This window comes from Panthera tigris, chromosome C2, assembly GCF_018350195.1.
Source record: "Panthera tigris isolate Pti1 chromosome C2, P.tigris_Pti1_mat1.1, whole genome shotgun sequence".
Classification (NCBI taxonomy): domain Eukaryota; kingdom Metazoa; phylum Chordata; class Mammalia; order Carnivora; family Felidae; genus Panthera; species Panthera tigris.
Window position 1 is genome coordinate 150,466,389 of NC_056668.1, and position 23,787 is coordinate 150,490,175.

A 23,787-nucleotide genomic window follows, 5' to 3' on the forward strand; every position below is an offset into this window, starting at 1 on the left:
TCAAGACCGGACGTTCTTTGATACGTGGAAGGGTGATAAATTGGGCACATCACAAGTATTTATTTTGTCACGATTTAGCAAATGCTTCCAAACATTTCTTAAACATCCTTAGAATAACAAACACTCCAAGCATCTTAAACTTCTGAGTAATCTTAAGTCAATTATTTGGATATAAAAACACGAACCGTGGTTTACTTCATTTTCTTCTTCATCCATTGGATTCACATGTGTTCTAGGCCAATATTCTAGGAGTGCCTGCAGTAAAAGTCCTCCTAAGTTCACTGCAAAAGAGTTAAAATGAAAAGACATGGAAAAGAGAGTTATTAGTTTTCACCTAAAAACAGAGGGAAAGAAATAAAAATTGTTTCCACATATTTGGATGTTACATTCGTAACCCGATGCCAACGATGTTTAAAAGACTTTACAGATTTTTCCAAGTCTATTAAAATTTGTCTTAGAATGTTTCAGCAGTGATAATACAGAGCAATTAACTGGTTGTTCTGATAATATGGAGCTATCTGGTTGTTCAGATATAACCATTCTTTTTTTTTTTTTAATGTTTATTTTTGAGAGCGAGAAAGAGCAGGTGAGCAGGGGAGGGGCAGAGGAAGGGAGAGAGAGAATCCCCAGCAGATGCCGTGTTGTCAGAGCAGAGCCCAACGTAGGGCTTGAACCTATGAACAGTGAGATCATGACCTGAGCTGGAGTCGAACACTTAACCAACTGAACCACCTAGGTGCCCCAAATGGGACCATTTTAAAAAAATGAACAAAAACAGAGGCCTGGGTGGCTCAGCTGGTTAAGCGTCTGACTCTTGATTTTGGCTCAGGTCATGATTTCACATGATTTCTCTCTGCTGACAGTGGGGAGCCTGCTTGGGATTCTCTCTCTCTCTCCCCATCCCCCGCTCACACTGTCTCTGTCTCTGAAAATAAATAAATAACTTTAAAAAAATTAAAAATGAACAAAAACGGGAATTACATTCTTTAAAGAACTATTTCCATACAGAGCCACTAAAACTATATTTATGTACATCAGGTATGTCTACATACTACATTCTCAGGAGAATAGCAACCAAAGATGTAATCAACAAAATATAATAGACTTTTATACGTTTCTTCTCACACTACACAAGAATTAACTCAAAATAGATTAAAGATTTGACTGTCAGAACCATAAAACTCCTAGAAGAAGGGGTGCCTGGGTGGCTCAGTCCGTCAAGCGTCCAACTTCGGCTCAGCTCATGATCTCGTGGTTTGTGAGCTCGAGCCCCACGTCGGGCTCTGTGCTGAGAGCTCAGAGCCTGGAACCTGCTTCGGATTCTGTGTCTCCCTCTCTCTCTGTTCCTCCCCTGCTCGTGCTCTGTCTCTTTCTCTCTCAAGATTAAATAAAAATTTTAAATACTAAGGAAAAAAAAAAAACCCCTAGAAGAAAACATAGGCAGCGAGGTCCTGGAGCTTGGTGATGATTTTTTGGATCTGACACCAAAAGCAAAAACAACAAAAGCAAAAGTGAGCTAGTGGGACTACATCAGGCTAACAAGCTCCGCACAGCAAAGGAAACCATCAACAAAATGAAAAGGCAGCCTACGGCATAGGAGAAATCTCTACAAATCATAGATCTGATAAGGGGTTAATACCCAAAATATACAAGGAATTCATACAACTCAACGGCGAAAACAAGCAATCCAATTAAAAAATGGGGAGAAAGGGGCGCCCGGCTGGTTCAGTTGGTGGAGCATGTGACTCCGATCTCAGGGACTGTGAGTTCAAGCCCCACACTGGGTACAGAGATCACTTAAGAATAAAATCTTAAAAAAAAAAAAATGGACAGAAGATCTGAATAGACATTTTCCCAAAGAAGACATACAGATGGCCAACAAGTACATGAAAAAAAATGCTCAACATCACTAATCATCGGGGAAATGCAAATCAAAAGCACAACCTCACACACATTAGAATGGCTAGTACCAAAAAGATAAAAGGTAAGTGTTCCTGAAAATGTGCGTAAAGGGAACCCTCTTACACTGTTGGTGGGAACATAAACCGGTGCAGTCACTGTGCAAAACAGTATGCAGTCTCCTCAAGAAATTAAAAATAGTAAATGCCGTATTATCTCGCAATTCCACTTCTGGGTATTTACCAAAGAAAATGAAAAAACCAACTCAAAAAGATATACACACCCTTATGTTCACTGCAGCAGTATTTACAGTAGCCAAGATATGGAAACCAAGCGTTCATCGATAGATGAACGGATAAAGAAAAAATGTGGTACGTAGGTACAACGGAATGTTATTCAGCCACAAGAAAGAACACAATCCTGCCATCTGTGATAATTCAGTTGGACCTTGAGGGCTATGTGAAGTAAGACAGAGAAAGAAAATACCAGATGATCTCACATACATGTCGAATCTTAAAAAGAAACAAAAGACAAAATAGACTGGTGGTCGCCAGAGGCAGGGAGCAGTGACGTGAAGCGGGTATCAAAAGGTACAAACTTCCAGTTATCACGTAAGTAAGTCATGGTGACTACTATTGTGCACATTTGAAAGCTGCTAACAGGGCAGATCTTAGACGTTCTCATCATAAGCAACAACAACAACAACAAACATGTGTAACTATGTACTGTGGTAATGGATATTACCTAGATTTATGATCATTTTGCAATATATACAAATATTGAATCAGGTTGGACATCTGAAACTAATATAATGTCACATGCCAATTATACCTCAATTAAAAACAAACAAAACAAAGGAAGACACCAGAACTGTTTCCCAGCTTCACTTTTCCTACCCTAACAGACTTCCAGAAAGGATTAGGGGTAGAGAGTGTGCTGTGTGTTTAATTGTTAAAGGTAAACCACAGACTGCGAGAAAAACCCAGGCCCCCACAACATTTATTTATCTTAAAACCAATTTATTCAAAGTTACTTATTTATTTATTTTGAGAGAGAAAGAGAGCCTGAGATGGGGAGGGGAGTGAGAGGGAGGGAGAAGAGAATCCCAAGCAGGCTCCGTGCTGTCAGCGTGGGGCCCAACACAGGACTCAAACTCACCCACCGTGAGATCACGACCTGAGCCAAAATCGAGAGTCGGACACTTAACCGACTGAGCCACCCAGGCGCCCCAAGACCCCCAAAACATTTAAAACGGTATAGTATTTTCAAATTCCATGAGGGAATATATGTATTTCCTGAAAAGTGATTTAAAAATGCCCAAACATTGTTAAAAAAAAAAAAGGGAGCACATAGTGAAGAAAACCAAAGCAAACCAAACACAAACAAAAAAACCTAACCCAGCACAGATCCACCTTCTCTTTCGAAAGGAGGGAGGGAAGGACACTTAAACGCACGTTTTGGATCTGACCCGTCAGGGCTGCTGAAGCCAGCGTCTTTTGCAGAAACCCAAGCGGCAAAACAATCACTCTCATCCAAAGTAATAGTCAACATCTGTCAAAATAAAAACACTGTTAGCAGCATTCCATTTCAACACATTCTCCAAATATGCCCCTACATATCTGTACTAAGTGCTAAGCCACAGATTCAAGACCAAAATGTGTTTCATGGGATTCACTGGAACTACAGTTTAATTTCCTGGGATACCAAAAGGCGCTTTTTAACTGCATTTGGCAAGTATTAACATGAAAAACTTACTGCGTTCATACTTAAACATAGGACTCCGTACTTAATAATACTTAATTTTGAGCTACATAAGAAACTTTCAACTATTCCAAATTGTACGAATGTCAGTTGCAAACTCACCCCTGTTTTTAAGTCTACTGAGAACCAATTTGGCACATACACCATCTTAAATCTTTTCTTAATTTCATCCTCAAAATCCACTTTGCCCAGATCTTCAACTTTACATGCCTATACAGCAAAAAGAAAGTATGGGAATTATCAATATAAGTGGTGAACTGATTTGATTCCGACTTAGGTACTCAAAATTTTACACATATTCATATCTGTCTCAATAAAATGGAGTCAAAGAAACATTTCAACAAGGACGTGGCCAAATAGTTGCAGGTAGATGCTTTAAGACAAAAATATCCGCTATTACACTTTTAAGTTAAAAGAAAAAAAAAAACCCAAAACACAAAACGTTCTCTTTTTGGAATTGTCATGTTGGTCATACTGATAAAACACATCATCACACTGACCTGGAAGCAATGTTAAATGAGGCACAGACAATCTTCCAGGAACAAAGAACAGTTACTAAACACCCTAGGAGACCCGGGCAGCTGCTGTGAAGATGAGAAGTAAGGTTCTCTTTCTTGACCCTTCCGATTTCTCCTTCACTGCCCTCGAGTGCTCCCCAGAGGCGTGTCCTGACCTCCGAGGGAGCCCTGGGGCGTTTCCCATCACAGCTCACCTCCATTCCGATCCGTGTCGCGGAATACTCCCTCCACCACCTCGTCACATCCATGTGGCTCTTTCCTGAGGGTCAGCTGTCTTCTCGAAGGCTGACTCTGCTGCCTCTCCTCTATCCTGTGCCTCCCCGATGGCACATGGAAACCACTTATTCCCTCGCCTCCACGTAGAGATGCCTATTTCTCTGAGGCTGCAGGATACTCTACCCCGTTCCCTCATTCCACCGGGCAACCTCTGTGGCCGCTTTCCCTGGGTAGAGGCTGGGGATCCTGCTAACATCCTACAGTGCACAGGACAGATCCCACTCCACCCTGCCTCCCTCGACAAAGACTTATTTGGCCCAAAATGTCAACAGTGTCAAGGATCAGGAACTGTGATGTATTCTTGTTAAGGCAAGGCAGCATATAGCAGAAAGGTTCCATTCAAATTTTAGGTGCTTAAAAAGATGAACTATGGCCTTATCTATTATTTGTATTAAAAAGTACCCCCAAATAAGGTATTATTGCAATCAAATCTTAACTTACACACTTACTATCTTGGTTACTACGTATTTTTTTACAATAAACAATACAGGTGATACATGATCCAATAACTTACGTTTTATACAAAAAGATACTCACCTTCAATACATCCCAATATGCCACATTATTATTGGTATCTTTGGTTAATATATGTCTCTTATCATTAAGAATGTGACACTGAATAATACTAGCACCCCCTAAAGGAAAAAAGAAACCCACACGATTAGCAAAACAATTCTCTATTTAAATTCACAGTATGGCAATAATCACTAACTGGCATGTAACAACATAAATCATAACATCCATCAGAAAGAAGGCGAGTCAGAAGATACATAGATATTAATATATATACATATAATTATATCTAAGGCAATTTAAGGCCAAAGAAAAACTGTCTCATCTTAAAAACAGATTATAGCTTTAAAAACTCCCTACTTCGAGGGGCTTCTAGTGGAAAATTGTTAAGGGCAAACAGTTTTACCCAGTGGGAAAAGTTCACAATTATTATTATTGTTATTTTTTAATATAATTTGTTGTCAAATTGGTTTCCCTACAACACCCAGTGCTCATCCCAACAGGTGCCCTCCTCGATACCCATCCCCCACCCTCCCCTCCCTCCCACCCCCCATCAGCCCTCAGTTTGTTCTCAGTTTTTAAGAGTCTCTTATGCTTTGGCTCTCTCCCACTCTAACCTCTTTTTTTTTTTTTTTCCTTCCCCTCCCCCATGGGTTTCTGTTAAGTTTCTCAGGATCCACATAAGAGTGAAACCATATGGTATCTGTGTTTCTCTGTATGGCTTATTTCACTTAGCATCACACTCTCCAGTTCCATCCACGTTGCTACAAAGGGCCATATTTCGTTCTTTCTCATTGCCAAGTAGTATTCCATTGTGTATATAAACCACAATTTCTTTATCCACTCATCAGTTGATGGACAGTTAGGCTCTTTCCATCATTTGGCTACTGTTGAAAGGGCTGCTATAAATACCCACTGGGAAAAGTTCAATCGGTGACAGAAAATCTCTGAATCAGTCCCATGGCTAACTTTTGCTTCCTGTCTTCCTTCTCTCTCTGATGCCACCTGCACGGACATCGAACTGCAGACGAAGACACCAGTAAGTACCTTGACCCCACGCTCCAGCATTCAAGACAGAGCTGCCGCTTCCAGGGGCAGCACAGAGAATACAAGGATCAGACCTGACTTTTTCTGCCTTGTGCCAAGAGACAACATTCAACTCTCTAGATTTTGCAGAGTGGTTTGGCTTTTCCAACACCATCATTATTCTGATGCTAGGCAAAAAGACTGTACCTCAAGAAAGCCCACTTTTTAAAGTCACTAAATCGCATTTAAAAAAACAACAACAACAACAACTTACTTTTGAGAGTGAGAAAAAGAGAGAGAGAGAGAGAGAGAGAGAGAGAGAGAGAAAATGAGTGGGGAGGGGGACAGAATATCTGAAGCGGGTTCTGCGCTGACCACAGAGAGCCTGATGTGGAGCTTGAACTCACGGCCCGAGCCGAAGTCAGACATTTAACCGACTGAGCCACCCAGGCACCCCAACACTAAGTAGCATTTAAAAAATGTATTTCTTCTATTAAAAATAAACCTATATACTGTGTCTCCTGTTGACAGGAGAATTACATTTAAAGGAAAGTCATCTCCTTTTTGTCTATCTCTTAGTAACTATAATTAACCTTAGTAAAAAGTATCGTACCTTCCACCTTCCCTACTCACCTTTAATAACCTGGTCAGGCTGCGTACAAAGTGGTGTTATAGGATTTGTACAGTCATTGTCATAATCTCCGGAGGCTCTGAAATTATGAATTCCCTTCAAGGTCTAAAGGAACAAAATTCATTTGTTAATCATTTTACGCTTTATAATTTGCCAATCCGTTTCAAGTGGCAAGAAAAACAAAGAACAAGAAAAAACAAAACAGTAAAATCAACCACAAAATATTTAGTGACAAAGTACAATTACCTACCACGATTAAAAAAAAAAAAAGTATTAAGAAGGGAAAGTCAACATTATCTTTTTGGAGAGAAAAATAAGCAATCTTCCAGGTAAAGCTACTGTTGATTTCAAATCGGGACAATGAAATTTAGACAAGATATATAACATTTTTTACCATACCAAGAAAGCCCACTTGACTGGCATATAAACAAATAAATGTAAACACACTCTCTTTTGTTATCCACACATAATCTGATAAGCAAGAAAACTTAAATGTTCTTTAAATAACATTTAAGGATTAGGAGTATTTTTGATGACTTCTCTATGCGTATCCTCTAATTCTATCCCTGTTCTACAAACCAAGAGGGAAAAGGAAATGAATTCGAAAGCACAATTTTCTAATTGTCTTATGCTTAGAAAAACAGAATCCTAGCCAAGTGTCCCTGCCGTGTTGGTACAGGGATTCCCCGCTTTCCAAAAATAAAGCGTTCATATGAAAACTTCCATAAGCCGAAACAGTGTAAAGACAAAGAAGCAATCGCCATTTCATAAAAGCAACGATCGTCTTCCGATTTCTTTTGGTTACAGAAACTGGGTAACACAGGAATTTGCAGAAGTGAAGTAGTATAAAGCAAACTTCTGGACAGTGGGGGAAACCTGTACCCAGGCTGCCTTCAAATGCAGTTCTGTGAGGTCAGAAGCTATACTAATATTTTTTGGTTTCACCGGGCAACGGTGCCTATTCTAAGCACAACAAATGTCCATCTTGGCTCCTGACAAAGAAGTCGGAAGCTTCATGTTGACTTTTACCTTAATTTTAGTACAATCCTTAGGATGATTCACAGAGGCTTTCATGTTTTTGCCACTGTTCAAAAGCATGCTGGGCTTTTTCATCTTGAGCATTTGCTACTGATGTCCGGCAGGTCTGTGATAACAAACCACATGTTTGCACACCTTTGCCAGGTGTATGGAAGCTCACTTACCCATTTATTTACTGTAGACTTAGTCGTCGCGACCCAGATTGCGGGAGGGGGATCAGCTGACCTATCAAGCTCCATCTGAAAACAAAGCACAGAAACATTGCCTTCTTGAGTGCTGACTCTCCTGAGTCGCTGGGACTAGCTATGTATTATTAAATATCGACTCCTGCTGACGGTACCCTGGCATGCGTTAAAAAGCTACGGGGCATGGGGCGCCTGGGTGGCTCAGTCCGTCAAGTCTCTGACCTCGGCTCAGGTTGTGAGCTTATGGTTCGTGGGTTCAAACCTTGTGTCGGGCTCTGTGCTGACAGCTCGGAGCCTGGAGCCTGCTCCAAATTCTGTGTCTCCCTCTCTCTGTCCTTCCCCCCACTCATGCTCTCTCTCGCTCTCAAAAATAAATAATAAACATTGAGGAAAAAAAGCTAGGGATGCACAGGGGCACCTGGGTGGCTCAGCTGGTTGAGTGTCTGACTTGATTTCAGCTCAGGTCGTGGTCCCAGGCTCATGGGAATGAGCCCCGCAGAAGGCTCTGTGCTGAGTGTGGAGCCTGCTTGGGATTCTCTATCTCCCTCTGCCCCTCTCCCCTGCTTGCTCTCAAATAAAAATTTTTTAAAAAGAGGGAGAAAAGCTACGGATGCACAGAATAATGAGGCAGTCTCTTTGCTAAAGGAAGCGTGGCCTCATAAAAGTATAATAGGGGTGACTTCTCATCAAAAACAGTGGCTTAAAGTCTGTGTGATTTTAAATTAATTAATTAATCAGGGGACCCAAACAGGTACAGTCAAAAGGATGACTTACATAATTTTTGTTTTTGCTTTTGTTTTTCTGTTCTTTTTTAAGTTTATTTTATTTTTTGAGAGAGAGCGTGCACGCGTGTGCACACAAGGCGGAGGGGAGGGGCAGAGAAAAGGAGAGACAGAATCCCAAGCAGGTTCCATGCCATCAGTGCAGAGCCTGATGTAGGGCTCAAACTCACGAACCATGAGATCGTGACCTGACCCAAGATCAAGAGTTGGATGCTTAACCGACCTGGCGCCCCTATTCTTTCTTAATGATAAAGAAATAGATCTTTCTCTATGAAGATGTTTGTACTAAAAAAACATCCTGAGAATACAGCAAAAGTGAAAAGTATGCAAGTAAGTCCCCCCCCACCTAAGAATAGTACACCTGTGAATAGCTTACTGCGTCTTCTGTATTTTTAAAATAGCACAAGTATAGAAACACATCCCTGCACCCATGTACATAGTCTGCACACAAAATCACTCTGTAGTCAGTCAACCACTATTCTTCCCGTGCCAGGAAACGGAAGGTTGGGAGTTGTGGGACAGGCTGGACTCCTCGCAAGAAGGAATCCCCTCAGTTCAGAGTGACGTTTCTTGTAACACACAGTTATGTGGGCACTAAGTCCTTTTAGGCTTTCCTCTCCCCTGGCACTGCAAAACGCCGTGTTTCTCCTCCCTGCCGTCTGCCCCCAGGAGCCTGCTTCCTGCACACAGGCTCTGACTGCCGCAACTCCCTTGCTTCTCTAGGATTACTGGGTGTGTCCCTGGGGGGCACCACCTATTCTGAAGAGCTGTACTCGGCCAGTCTGTGTGCGCTCATAGGCCACAAGCATCCCCTCAACCGTCTCATTTGACCTCTATTCCTTTGCTTCAGCTCTTCCTCTTATACTGTGGTCTGGGTTTCAGATGTCGCTCAGTTTTGTGGGTATCTGCAGTTTTGTCTCTTGCTTTCCTGATTGTTTTTGGACGATTGTTGTGAAAAGGAAGTCGTGCTGCCTTTATGCCTCCATTTTAAATCTGGAGTTCTCTTCAGTACGGTTTTAACGTGCAATGCTGAGACGATCAGTGAGGCCGAACGCGCGGTCATGTGATGACAGGCCATTCTGCAGTCCAGGCTTCACTTTTAGCACGTGTCAATATGGACGGCTTCCCAAGTACTCTTTCACCAACACGCCGGACGCTGGTCAGCAATCGGGACTGCTGTGAGGTAGAAATGTCAGGTTTGGAGGATGAACCGGCTCGTTCTCTTCTTCCGAAGCATTCTTCCACATCCTCCCTCGGAGGCAGTGGTCTTTCTGCTTTGCTGTCTGCTCGCGGACACCTGAACCTGTCACATTCCTCCACTTAGGACAGGTTAGCAAAGCCGGGGAAGCTCAGGAGCAACGTGGGGCAATCGCACTGGGATTCGCCAGTGGGAGAGCTACGTGTCCCGAACGTACCCAAAAAGTCACAATCTCTTCTACAGATGACTAATAAAACTTAAAATATCTTTTTTTCACCACCCCACAGCTGTGTGAGTTGTGTTCTAATACAGATTTTGCTGGATTTGGCCAGCACGTGTAACAATGTTAGGCACAAAACTAAAACACAGGACATACCTTGAGAACTGGTGCCTTTTCTTCACAAATTAGTACCCGAATGTCAGGGTTTCTTAGGTCTGTACAGTAAATCTTCCTGTCCCTTCCACCGGAATACACATGTGTGAAGGCGTCATTGACCTGCAAAGCCCAAACGCCTTCATCATGGACTCGGTACGTCGCTATACATCTCTGTTGGCCAAGGGACCAAAGGCGAATTGTCCCATCAGAACTGCCCGAAAGGCACTGAAAACAGACAAAGTTAACGTTAGAAAAAGTTCCGGCCAGAAGGTTCCTGCTTTCCTGTGTTCTGCAGCCAGTGTCTGTCCTTGTTGACTCTACACTGTCAAACGCACAGGTCCGACAACCTGTATTTCTGCCTCTGATAAAGACTTCTGATAAGCACGCACCATAGGCTCACATGACCGAAGGCCAACAGTACCTGCTCAAGCAGGGGGAAAAAAACTGCCTTTGTCCTCTCTTGGCTGGCCACATGCAGAATTAGCATCCCCTGGGAAGTTGTTAAAAATGCAGATTCCTGGGTCCGATTCCAGACTTAATGTGGCAGAAACTGTGGTGGGGCCCAGCAATCCATGCTTTGATGGGCTCTCCAGGTCATTCTGGTACTCTAAGGTTGACAAGCTTTGCACTAGGCCAGCAAGCCTATTAGAGCCAGGGGTCACACTCCGTCTCATCCCCCTGCTCGTGGCAATGGATTCCTGATGGCCTGCCAGGTCTCTGAGATTCTACTAATAGGAGTCAGAAGCAAATCCTAGTCCCAGGCTTACCACTACTCTCTGTGACCTTGGGTACTTCCCATCTGAGCCTCAAGTTCAATGTCTATTAATATAAAATGGGGACCTCCAGCATTCAGAGTTAACATTAGCAATCCTGACGCTTTCTAAAGGTTCCGGAGCATCAACTGCGTAGAAGTTGCTGGCACACAAATTAGGGCCGAGCACGCTGTGAGTCCGGCAGAAGGAGGCTGAATCAGCCACATGCCTGGTGTTCGCTACCAGTTCCCATGGTGACTTGCCGAAGAGAATAAACCTTGATCCTCTGAGGGAACAAGTGGCCTCGAGGAGAAGCAAGTGCTGGTGCTCGCGTGTGAAATCAAGTAGGCAAAAGCTTAGAGCAGGTAGCCGTGGGCTTAGAGATTTGGGAAGTGTCCGAATAGATGAGGCCTTCAGGAATGCTAAAGATATACTGGGGTGCCCCGTGACCGGAAGGACCCTTCAGAACTCTGGACAAGGTTAACTAAATGAACACGTACCAGGAGACTCCCCCGTAAGTGGCCGGGAGCATCGGTGTTTGAATCACCTGTTCCAACTGGTCTACAAGGCAACCGAGAGACCAGCCAACAAAGAAACTGTCCCAGCTAAGTTACAAGCAGACCTCCAACGTGCGCGCGGGAGGACCGACACAATCTAATGGAGGAAGGGCAAGGAAGGGCTCGCCTTCCACAAAGAGACGCTACTCTGAGGTGGTGAAGCTGTCAGTACAGCTCTGATCCCTCAGATCCTAGGCCGTGTACCTACAGAGAGTAAGTCTGACAACTTGAGGAGGAGGAAACTCCACCCTAAGGTGATGGGCTGGAAGTCCTCAGAGCCTGGGCAACATGCAGTTACTCCCAAACCCAAAGTGTAGAGCTGAAAGCCGATGAGGGGACACAGAGCTGTATCAACCCTGATATGGAAGACAAAATCATCTCTGATGGTAACCGTATCCTAAGACTGCTAAAAAGCAGGCCCCCAAGCAGACAGCGAGTGCTTTTAAAGTATAATGTTGGTGACCTTCCTTGTAGTGGTCGGTAGCGTGGTTGAAGGATGTGCCTATTTTATAGGACTTCTAGGGCCTGACAGCTTGCAGGAGCTCGAGTCGTGCACCAAACTATCTCCACCCTTCCGGTAGATACACGTGAAGACCCTGTCATTAGGAGGTAACTCTTGGGACTAGGACAGGAGGCCCTGAATGGTTCTGCTACACCAGACTTAGGGGCACAGAGTCTACAGCCCTGATCAGGGGGGTCTGTGCTCCTGAACGAGAAAGTAGAGGGGCCAGTGGACCAAAGCCAGGCTGCTGTGGACCAACACGAGTGTTTCTGGGATGGTCGCTCACACATAACTCAACTCCCAATAGCAGGCAAGGAATAGCCCGATGCTTAAAGACCCCTGGACCCACAAGATAAGGCTAAGCAGTACTTAGGTTACCAGGAAAACCCTCTGAGGGACACATAAGGATGTCACTGACTCAAACTAAGATGGCAGAGGTCCCAGCTCCTCAAGCAATTGCCTGAGCAAATACAAGGGATGAGATGTCCACTGGCTCGGCCCAGTAATGTTGGCACCGATCAAAACAAGCTCAGTGGCGACGGACCTCAAACAGTAAGATTTGCTAAACAATAACAACAACAAAGGAAGAGGATGTCCATGGGATTCACAGGCCTATGATACACACACACACGCACACACATTATTTTTTAATGCTTATTATTTTTGAGAGAGAGGCAGAAAGAGGGAGACAGAGAATCTGAAGCAGACTGCACTGTCAGGGCTGAGCCCAGTGTGGGGCTAGAACCCACGAACTGCAAGATCGTGACTCAAACTGAACCACGGAGCCACTCAGGTGACCCTTATACGTATCTTATCACAAGTCCTGACTTACGATGACACCGGAGATCCTGTGTTAGAAGCTTACAGGGCAACTCTGCAGGATACAGTACATACTCTGGTCCGGTAATTGTTAACTATTTCTCTCATATATTACAAGAGTTTGAGAATCAGTATGCCAAGGTTTCTTTCTCCTTCCTCTCTTTTACCCAAACAGCTAGTTAGCATTGCTGTCATGTTGATCAGATTCCCTAATGTTAATATGTTGCGCAGTTGGTGGTTAAATTTACATTTGGCCTCCAGCTGCCAGTAAGGACAACGGATGGAGGGGGAAAGGGGGAAGGAGTCTCTGCCTAATTACGCACCCCGGGGCTGACCCCGGGGCTGGCGGCAGCCTTTCAAGCGGTCTGCGTACAGTCGGTGGAGCTGACTTCACGTGAAGTGCGTCTGTAACCACGTGTGCTGAATTGCCTTAGGTAAAAGCACACTCCTATCTGTACACACAGGAGACAAAGCAAGGAGTATAGGAGCAAGAGGAGCTTTAGAAAATCTGCCCAGCCCACGGCCCCCTTCTGAAAACCATCTTATCCACATCCCCTGTTTCGGGGCAGCTGCACAAAGACCACGTGACCCAGTCAAATCCCGAACAAAGCCAACAGAACAAGGCAGGGTCAGCCATCCCAAGTGGAGCTCAGTAGCTACACTGCAAAAACAGCGAGGAGCGGACTGACCGGGCTTCTCAGACTCCCATGAAAACGGGGCTGCAGAGGAACTCAAGAGCTCTAGAAAATGCCACAGCTTACAGAGAAGAATATACTCACTACTTCTAACCTTACCGACATTATGATCCCCACTTTGCAGATGAGCAAACCAAGGACTAGGAAAGTGAAGTCCTCTCCTCGAGGCCACACAGTAAGTACATTAACACTGGGATGTAGCTCCAAAGACCTCCACGGGCATCGTCTAACTTCTCTTTGCCTGGTTCTGAAGGACGATTTCCTCTCACCTCCGGAGACAAAGGCTTCTCTAACTCACATGGGAGGCAACTTGCATGACGTAATTCCCACAGGAGTGACAGACCGATGGCGCTTCTCACTGTGCCACCTCCCCACTCTGCTTTTCCTAACCCACTCGCAATCAATTCCAGCTAGCTCCGGGCTCCTCCCTGGCCGGTGAGCAAACATGGCTGGGGAGACGGGGACACGGGGCAGAAGTAGGCCCTAACTGGAAACGGTGCTCGGTTTTTGTTTGTATTACCTACATTGATGGAAGATCATTTTCCCACTGCTACAGAACAAATTGAATTGTGATTTATAATCCACAAATTATGTACCCAACGAAGTACTAGGGTACCAGTACATGTTCAAACATTACCAAAATGTTTGTAAGTATTATGTCAGATGTCTAAACTTACAGGCTGTATCTACAGAGTCAAATGACAGGATTTGGCCCAAAGTCAGACCCACTGTTAGGAAATTTTCACTAGCAGAAAGCATTCAATACCAAAACTTCCTTCTGCTTTACACAAAGTAACATTTTAAATTATCTTATCCTAAGGGTGCCTGGGTGGCTCAGTCGGTTAAGCGTCCGACTTGGGCTCGGGTCATGATCTCCTGGTTCGTGGGTTCGGGCCCCGCATCGGGCTCTGGGCTGACAGCTCGAAGCCTGGAGCCTGCTTCGGATTCTGTGTCTCCCTCTCTCTCCACCCCTCGTCCGCTCACACTCTGTGTCTCTCTCTCAAAAATAAACATTAAAAAATAAATAAAAAATAAATTATTTTATCCTATCCCATCGTAACTGCATATAGTCATTGGCATTAGAGTTATTCTGAGGGAACCTCTTGTTTGGTCTGTATTTAAGTGAGGCAAACAGAATTAATTTCAAAATGTGGATTACTATTAGGTGCAACTGGGGTATTTTAAGCATTGGAAAGTAGACCACTCTTCAGAAGTGTCTGGTGCATGAAATTTGAGACAAGGTCACTAGGTAAACATCCACGTGCAAGTACGTACCTGTGTACCATCCCTGTTCAACAGCAGTGCTTTGACATTGTCTGTGTGCCCTTTCAGCTTCATTAGTTTCGCACATGTTCTTGGATCCCACACCCTTAAAACCTGTGTATTTTAACAAAATGTTACATCAACTGAATACACGCCTGAACCAATTTCAATGACCGAGAGGTCAAATGACAACCATTACACTGTGAAGGAAATACTGTTTTGCCAATGGGCACCGACTGAGGCTCCCAATCTTTTCAAGTAGGAGGAACCCCTTCTAATGTCGAAACGTGAATAGGCCTCCCCCACCCATTCAGCCCACCCCCGTCACCACAAACGACAGTAATTATATAGTTATATTCTTATTTGTTCAAATAAAACCTTTCCCTTAACAAAATCTCTGTCTGTGTATTTAGTAATTATACGGATCGAATTATTTTGGTGTCTCTGTTTTCCGGTGTTAAAATATACCCGTTAGCTCCCCCTTACCTTCTCAGTGGACCCTGATACAATGATTGTTCCCAGTTGATTCATTGCCAGGCTATAAATGGAATCTTTGTTCCCACTTAAAGAAGAGGCTATTAAGGATAAACAAAGCTAAATGTTAACAAAATCATCATCTGTTCAGCAGTTAGCCAGCAAAAATTCAAGTTTAATTATTTGGCTTAGAAAATCTTTGTGAGTGTTCTAAGGAAAAGAAATCTTGCTATGAGGGAGATCATTCTAAACAACAATACTGTTATCAAAATTTACATCTTGTCTAGATTTGAGACACAAAAGTGCTCAATAAATATTTGCTAAATTGAACTGCACTGCCACTTAAAAACTATCTACATAAGTAATGTATTTTCAAAGATATACTCGTGCCAATAAATATGAACAACATATCCAAACTCACCGTTTTCAAGGAAACACAAACCAAAACAAAAAATATTATTTTGACCTATCAAATCAGATTTTCAATGAGGCAATAATTAATTCTCAAAAAACAGTACAATGGTACTCTCATACATTACTTGTGGGATAAGTACAACTTGTTTGGTATAACTCTTGGAAGGATATTAGGCAATGTTTAGTGAGAATCATGTTCATGCTCTACAATTCAGAACTCAGTTTCAGTGAATTGAAGGAAGCTACGTATAAACTGTCTATACAGTATCATCCTAATTTTCAATCAAGAATAAATATAAGCAAAAATACTGAGAAGTTACGAGTAAAGGAATTAATATACGTATTTAGAAAAGTTAACAGGTTATGTAGTAAGTGCTCAGTAACTGTTAGCTGTTAGTACTTCTATAATCATAACTCAGCTTGTGTGATATCCTCTCTAAACGATTCTAAGCAAGATATATCTGTTGCAGAATCTGTAACCCTAAGCCCGGTCTCTGACCTGGGGACAATCCTGCCTTCTTCTGCTTTGTTCCCTCTTGTTAGTGTTTCTTTGGGGCAGGCCCTACATCTAGAGAGCTAAATAATGTGTCGTGACAGCCCCCAGCAGAGATCGGCTGCTGGATCACTACAGTAATGCCCTGGTGAAAAATCAAGGAGATCAAGGGGCGAGTAGTGTTTAGAGCTCTGCATACTTCCTAGGGAAAAGGGTGGGAACGATATTCAAGAAATTACAAACATCAGTCTCCCAACCTGCCCTTCCTGGCACATCCTAGATTATGTTAGGCCTGTTTTAGCTATGTCAATGTGAGTATTCCACAGTCATGAAAAGCTGGACCTGTATGCAGAGATCTGGATAGTTCAGGCCTATATCCTGAACACAGACCTGCCAGGCCAGCCTTAGCCACAAATGTGCTCCTAAAAGCCCTCTGACACCTGGCCTAGAGGACGCTAGTGGGCTGGCTCAAGTGTGAGGCTCAGTTTCAAATTTAGACTCCTATGGGTCTGACCTGGTAATCTCAGATGTCTTAGCTGATGAGGCATCTGTGCAATTAATGTGTTGTGAATGTTTCTGAATTGCCTCTGGAGGCACCCTAGCCTTTCCTGATCTCTTCTGAAATTGGCTGGATTCTTTAGGGTGGCTCTGAAAGGGTCCTGCAAAATCAGTGCAGGGAGCCTTTTCTTTCTTTGTGTATTTTCCATGTTGGCCATTAACTCAAGGGCTCATAGTAACACTTTTAAGAGTCAGAAACTGCCTGCTTTGTCAAGTAATCACCACCTCCATCAACAGTGTCTGCTGAGATTGTGACCCTGGACCAGGCAATGCTATGGGAGGTACAAAGTGGTAATAAGACAGACTCTTTTGCCCTGCAGGAGCTTACACTTTAGCTAGGGAGCTAAGACATGCACATGTACAAAATTAGCCAGGTTACACCTGGAGAAGTTACCATTTTTAGACTGCAGTGAGGAACTAGCTCCTTGTTGTTCAATCATACTCTTGGGGGCTAGAACGCTGTAGGTAGAAGCACTCTCAAAATACGAACCACTGTCTCGATGCAAACCTATCAAAGATGTTTCACCAACCATTCTTTATTTATGTCAACTTGAATCACTTCCAAAGAAATTTTCTTCAAACACCTTACTTGTGACAGTGTTGTTTGAGGCAGTCAATGCTGTTAAGGTATTCACATCCCAAAGGAATATCTGTCTGTCCAACCCAGCTGAAGCTACCAGTTCTTTATCCTTGGCATAGGCTAAGGCCTTTACATAATCCTGTAACAGAACACACACACGATGATCTACTAGATCGGTAAGGAAAGGAGTCACAGAAAGTACTGAGATCTCACCGTTACACTAAAGACGCTGAAAATTGTTTGTTGTTTTACCTTATGTGTCCTTAGTGTTGACATGCAAAATCCCTTATGTGCATTCCACACTTTCACTGTTGTGTCAGAAGAAGCAGATATTACTAGAAGAGGCAAAGAATAAATGAACCCCTTAGTAAGACTTTTCATCATTTTAAGGACTCTTAACAATGTAACGTGCTTTCAAACTGACATTCACAGACACACACGTATACTTGAATATTTACAGTATTTGTAACATTAATTCCAGTACCTGTTCATGTTCACACACACACACATCTAAAAGCTCTTCCTAGAACCTATTTTTGAAACATGTTTTTAAATATGCAGGGCAAAGTTTTTCAATGTTCCAGCTGAAGGCACAACTAATTTGACTGAAAAAAGTTTTCCTAACACAGACTGCAAAACTAAGAAATGGATCTTACCATAATAAGAACAAAGAGACATTAATAAGGCTAACAGAAGACTGCATATTGTATGAATCTGTTTACATATATATAGCTTGAATGTAGGCAAAACTAATTTATAGTGTTTAGCAGACAGGAGAGCAGTTATCTTGGGGCATGAGGGAGTGATTGAAAGGGTGGTCCAAGGGGGATTTTGGTAATCTGTACCTGGACACGGGTATTCACCTTACGAAATTTTACTGAGCTGTATTCTCAAGGTGTGTGCTTTTCTGCATGTATGTCAGACTTCAATTAAAAAGGCACATGAAAAATAAAAAAACACACCAAGTTGAGTGAAAAACTCCCAGAAACCCAATAATCTAAAGAAGTACTTACATGTTTTCCCATTACAACAAAGCACAATGTCGTTTACCCAATCGGTATGGTGTTCCATAGATGCTATATATGGATCTTGCTAAAATAAAAAGAAAAATTGTGAGAACGTCACTAGTTTGCATTAGAGGACAAAATCTGTATTATAAATTATAGATATGTTTGCATTCTTCAATTAATGTGACCCGTTACTCTCGGGTCGTAAAATTGACAACTGAATTCAGAGTACAATTTCATCAAACAGTTGATGCTTCTGTATTACAGATGTGAATAGAAGTTTTGTTTCAGGAGTTTTATTACTGACGAAAGCCTGGGTTCCTAGGGCAAATGCTTACTTTTTACGCCTCGAGTGAGTGAAGGCAACAAGATCTGGGCTAGGCACCGCACGTGACACAGAGCGCTGCAGGCAGGGCTTTCCTAGGACAGGACGTGAGCAGATCTGCAGGCTGGCGGCGTCTGAATCAGTGGTGGTGAAGGCTCACCACAGACACAGATATGAAAATGAGGCTGATGAAAGCGGAGAGGAGGCCAGCCTAACCCCCTACTGCTATTTTGACTTTCTGAATTAATGTCTTCCTCATGGTATGTACAGTCCTTCAGAAGGCTATAAGAGTATTCCCCATGCTACCGTATCAATTCAGTAACTTGAGATTCTTCCACTCCTCTCTCTTGGCTTAATTACCAGGAGTTAAAGAACGGTATTTCATTACATGCTACACCCAACACTTCAAGGGGGAAGAGAACAGTTCTCTACAAGTCTATCTGACAAGTGATGCTACTCAGTCTCGTTGTAAAATGAAGACCGGAAAAAAGATGTCTAAGGGCAGGATGGGTAGGTTTTCTAGATTCTTTCAGGCTTAAACTTTTTTTTTTTTTAAACATGAAATTTATTGTCAAATTGGCTTCCATACCACACCCACGGCTCATCCCAACAGGTGCCCTCCTCAGTACCCATCACCCACCCTCCCCTCCCTCCCACCCCCCATCAACCCTCAGTTCTCAGTTTTTGAGAGTCTCTTATGTTTTGGCTCCCTCCCCCTCTAACTGTTTTTTTTTCCTTCCCCTCCCCCCATGGTCTTCTGTTAAGTTTCTCAGGATCCACATAAGAGTGAAAAGATATGGTATCTGTCTTTCTCTCTCTGACTTAATTCACTTAGCGTAACACTCTCCAGTTCCATCCACATTGCTACAAAAGGCCATATTTCATTCTTTCTCATTGCCAAGTAGTATTCCATTGTGTACATAAACCACATCTTCTTTATCCATTCGTCAGTTGATGGACATTTAGGCTCTTTCCATCATTTGGCTATTGTTGAAAGTGCTGCTATAAACATTGGGGTACAAGTGCCCCCATGCCTCAGCACTCCTGTATCCCTTGGGTAAATTCCTAGCAGTGCTATTGCTGGGTCATAGGGTAGATCTATTTTTAATTTTTTGAGGAACCTCCACACTGTTTTCCAGAGCAGCTGCACCAGTTTGCATTCCCACTAATGATGCAAGAGGGTTCTGGTTTCTCCACATCCTCACCAGCATCTATAGTCTCCTGATTTGTTCATTTGAACCACTCTGGTGTGGGGCGGTATCTGAGTGTGGTTCTGATTTATATTTCCCTGATGAGGAGTGACGTTGAGCATCTTTTCATGTGCCTGTTGGCCATCTGGATGTCTTCTTTAGAGAAGTGTCTATTCATGTTTTCTGCCCATTTCTTCACTGGATTATTTGTTTTTCGGGTGTGGAGTTTGGACTCACATTCAGGTCCTTTATCCATTTTGAGTTTATTTTTGTGATGTAAGAAAGTGGTCCTTTATCCATTTTGAGTTTATTTTGTGATGTAAGAAAGTGGTCTAGTTTCATCCTTCTGCATGTTGCTGTCCAGTTCTCCCAGCACCATTTGTTAAACAGACTGTCTTTTTTCCACTGGATATTCTTTCTTGCTTTGTCAAAGATTAGTTGGCCATACTTTTGTGGGTCTAGTTCTGGGGTTTCTATTCTATTCCATTGGTCTATGTGTCTGTTTTTGTGCCAATACCATGCTGTCTTGATGATTACAGCTTTGTAGTAGAGGCTAAAGTCTGGGATTGTGATGCCTGCTGCTTTGGTCTTCTTCTTCAAAATTACTTTGGCTATTCGGGGTCTTTTGTGGTTCCATACAAATTTTAGGATTGCTTGTTCTAGCTTCGAGAAGAATGCTGGTGCAATTTTGATTGGGATTGCATTGAACGTGTAGATAGCTTTGGGTAGTATTGACATTTTAACAATATTTATTCTTCCAGGCTTAAACTCTTGTGAATGTTTTCCGTAATTTGCCTGAAATACTGTAAGTTCCCAGAATGGTGACATTCCAATTCAAATGTGAGTTCCAAAAAGCATTTCAAAGTCCTATTTTCTTAGTTTCTATGTTTCTGACACCGGGCCACCACTGTTTCCGTTGGTTACAAAATTCAAAACCCACAGGACCAAAGTCCACTTAAAGAAACATTATCCAGCAACCGTGCAAAGTAGTGGCTCTTTTTCAGACTGCACATCAGACTTGCAAAGCTTGCTAGAGAGACACGGACTTTTAAAACCACAAGGTCAAGCACCAGGGTTCTGAAGTTAAACTGTGCTCTAATTCTCTGTCACCTACTAGCTATTTAAGCATGGGCTTCTCTGAGCCTATCTTCCCAGCGATGAAAATGAATCATAACAGCTGCCCTGAAGGTTGATGTGAGAGTTAAAACCACACTGGATAGGAAAGTGCTAAGACTGTCTGGTACATGGCTGGGGGCTCTAAATGCTCCTTCTCCTTCCCTGAATCTTCCTTTCGATGTCATTGACAATACATGCATTCAAACAAAATACAGGAACAGTTCCTTTCCATCTGACTGGGGATTTGTCTTTACATAGATTTAAGTCCTGTTCCCTGTTTAAGAAAACAGACCTTCAATCTCCCGAAGAAGTGGAACATTTGTCTTTATATTTTTCTATCAACTTTCTATTAACTAATGAGGCCTATTGATTTTTTGGGGGGTACCCTACTCACTTTTCAATAAAGAAACCAAATGTTTGTTCAAGATTAATTATAAATGTAAAAGCATATTCGACCTTTTTTTTTTTTTTTTTTAAAGCACTGACAAGGGTTGCCAAGAAGCTTTTGGGAAACATACTTAAAACAGAAAAATAAACTGTTGAGAGTAATCCTCCTACCAGACAAATCTCTCTGTTCTTTTGTAGGAGACAGCTCTTATCACACACCTAGTTTATGGAGTCCCCACCTTAGCTAAAACACTTTTGAATACTCTCCTACGGGTGTTTTCTCAGAGGCTTACAGAATTCTGGTTGCAGTGTACCAAATACCTCCCTGCTCAGAGATTAAGTCTGAAACTGTGAAAGGTGCCACTTGGACAGACTACAATTTACTGGGTAAACGTGAAATGTGAAACTCAATCCCTGCCTTACCTTGTGCTGATTGACACTCCATATTCTTATGATGGAGTCTCGACCGGCCGTGAAAAGTCTGTTCAGTGCTGGATCCAGCTGCAGGGCATTGACTCCATTTCGATTGTACTTCTCTACTTCATCTCGAATAACATAGGAAACCTGAGAAATACGTCCAAATTTGCTTTTTATAAAGTTGCAAGACATGCGATAATATGTAGGCTACTCGTGGCCAATCTGAAATTCAAAATCCCTTGTTTCCCAATATAAAACTTATTTTTCAACCCGCTGAGACGCTGAGGAGTGGAGAAGAATGACACCCGTAACAGCCGAGTCCAGGATAAGCACGAATGAAGCTAACTTCCCGCAACTTCCTAACCAGACTCTTCCCCAGTCTTGTCTCTCGAATCCACTTTCTACAAAGCGGTTGTAAACTGGAACGTGTCTCACCGCTGCTCAAAAACCTCTTCAGTTGCTCACCCTCCTAGACCCGTGATTTGACCCGAACTCCTCTACTGGTCTCCAGTGCCTTCTTCATCTCTCCTGCCACCCATCTTTGCACACTCTGCTCGTGGTTCTTACACACCGTGCCTCCAGACCATCGGTGCCCCGGCCCCTCTGTGTGGAAGCTCTCCTTCCTACTCTGCCGCAGTCTTTACACGTGTTTAGATGACGCTTCCTCGAAAGGCCTCGTCTGACCTGCCAAACAAAGTGAGGTTTTGTGTTCCTGTAATACACTAACCCCTTCCTTCAGAGTACCTTGCCTTACTTCGCCGCCGTCGGTAACCTGTCTGATCACTGTGAAAACCCAGGAGAATCAACCAAAAGCAATTACAACTAAGAAAAAGGCAGCCAAAAGCGAAATGTTTCTAATCTAATGAAATAACCAGTGAAGACAAAATTGGGGGGGAGGTACTTACAATAGGAACAAGAATGAATACCCAGAAATATATTTTGCAAGGAAGACACATAATCGGCAGGACAAGGTATGTAAAAGAACGACTTGAATAGAGGAGACATGCCGTACGGGAAGATTCAAAATTAGTAATTCTTGCCTAAATTTGTGAATTTAGCCCAACTTTGGTCAGAATCCTGTCAGATTTCTTCCTAGAAGACAAAGTACATACAGTATACTGTCTCTGAGGGAATACCCAGTCATTTTTAAAAACGAAAAGATATTCTTTAGAGATCTTAAGAGGTATTATTGTAAAGCTACTAGAATTACAATGGAGTACCACCACGGGAATATGGAAAAAAGGATCACTAGAATGAAACAACATTTGGAAACATATTTTCCTGTTATAAATTTTTAATTTTTGCTATAAACATAGTATGTCAAATGAATGAGGGCATGAGAAGTCATTTAATAAATTATCTAGGAGCATCTAGTGATTCCACCGGGAATAATTATATCCTTTCTCCAAATCTGAAACCAAAATGAATTTTTATATGAACTAAAGATTGAAATTTAACAATTTAATCATAAAAATACTTTTTAAAAAGACAGGCAAATATTTATAATCTCTAGACAGAGAAGGTTCTGCTAACATGAAAAGCAACAGGGTAATCTTTTCAAAGAAAAAGGCCAACGCGGCTATGACCAAACACAAGTCTATACCTTGCGTGTGTACACAACTGTTCACAACAGCCAAAAAGTGGAAACGACTCAAATGTCCACCAACTGACAGATGGATAGACAAAATGTGGTATATCTGTGCAACGGAGTATTATTCAGCCATAAAAAGCAGGGAAGTATTGACATAGCTTATGGACACAGCCAGAATCTTAAAAACATTATTAGGCTAAGTTAAAGAGACCAGTTACAAAAGGCCACCTATTTTATTCTATTTATATGAAACATCCAGACAGGTAAATCAATCTACAGAGAAAGAAAGCAGATTAGGGTTGCCAGGGGCTTAGAGGAGAGGAAAATGGGGGTGACTACTAACAGGTATGATGTTTCTTTCCGGGGTGATAAAATGTTCTGAACTAGGTGATCAATGCACAGTGTTGGGAGTTTCCAAAAAAGCTCTAAATTGTATACTTTAGC

The 23,787-nt window shown here is 42.6% G+C and overlaps 1 protein-coding gene across 2 annotated transcripts in view; it reads right to left on the reverse strand.

Annotated features, from left to right (window-relative positions):
• Positions 1 to 23,787, reverse strand: part of WDR48 (WD repeat domain 48) — a 42,867-nt gene that overhangs the window by 9,705 nt on the left and 9,375 nt on the right. Inside the window, exons 2-15 of one of the 2 annotated variants that reach the window (XM_042998387.1) lie at positions 21,759 to 21,899; positions 18,324 to 18,402; positions 17,563 to 17,645; positions 17,320 to 17,449; positions 17,125 to 17,238; positions 15,278 to 15,366; positions 14,804 to 14,905; positions 10,204 to 10,428; positions 7,827 to 7,901; positions 6,627 to 6,729; positions 4,992 to 5,089; positions 3,763 to 3,870; positions 3,354 to 3,450; positions 186 to 281 (exon numbers count right to left, since the gene is read on the reverse strand). In XM_042998387.1, coding sequence (XP_042854321.1) covers positions 186 to 281; positions 3,354 to 3,450; positions 3,763 to 3,870; positions 4,992 to 5,089; positions 6,627 to 6,729; positions 7,827 to 7,901; positions 10,204 to 10,428; positions 14,804 to 14,905; positions 15,278 to 15,366; positions 17,125 to 17,238; positions 17,320 to 17,449; positions 17,563 to 17,645; positions 18,324 to 18,402; positions 21,759 to 21,899 — 1,540 coding nt within the window. The remainder of the gene's footprint in view (positions 1 to 185; positions 282 to 3,353; positions 3,451 to 3,762; positions 3,871 to 4,991; positions 5,090 to 6,626; positions 6,730 to 7,826; positions 7,902 to 10,203; positions 10,429 to 14,803; positions 14,906 to 15,277; positions 15,367 to 17,124; positions 17,239 to 17,319; positions 17,450 to 17,562; positions 17,646 to 18,323; positions 18,403 to 21,758; positions 21,900 to 23,787) is intronic. The other variant, XM_007081017.3, reaches the window with a different exon arrangement.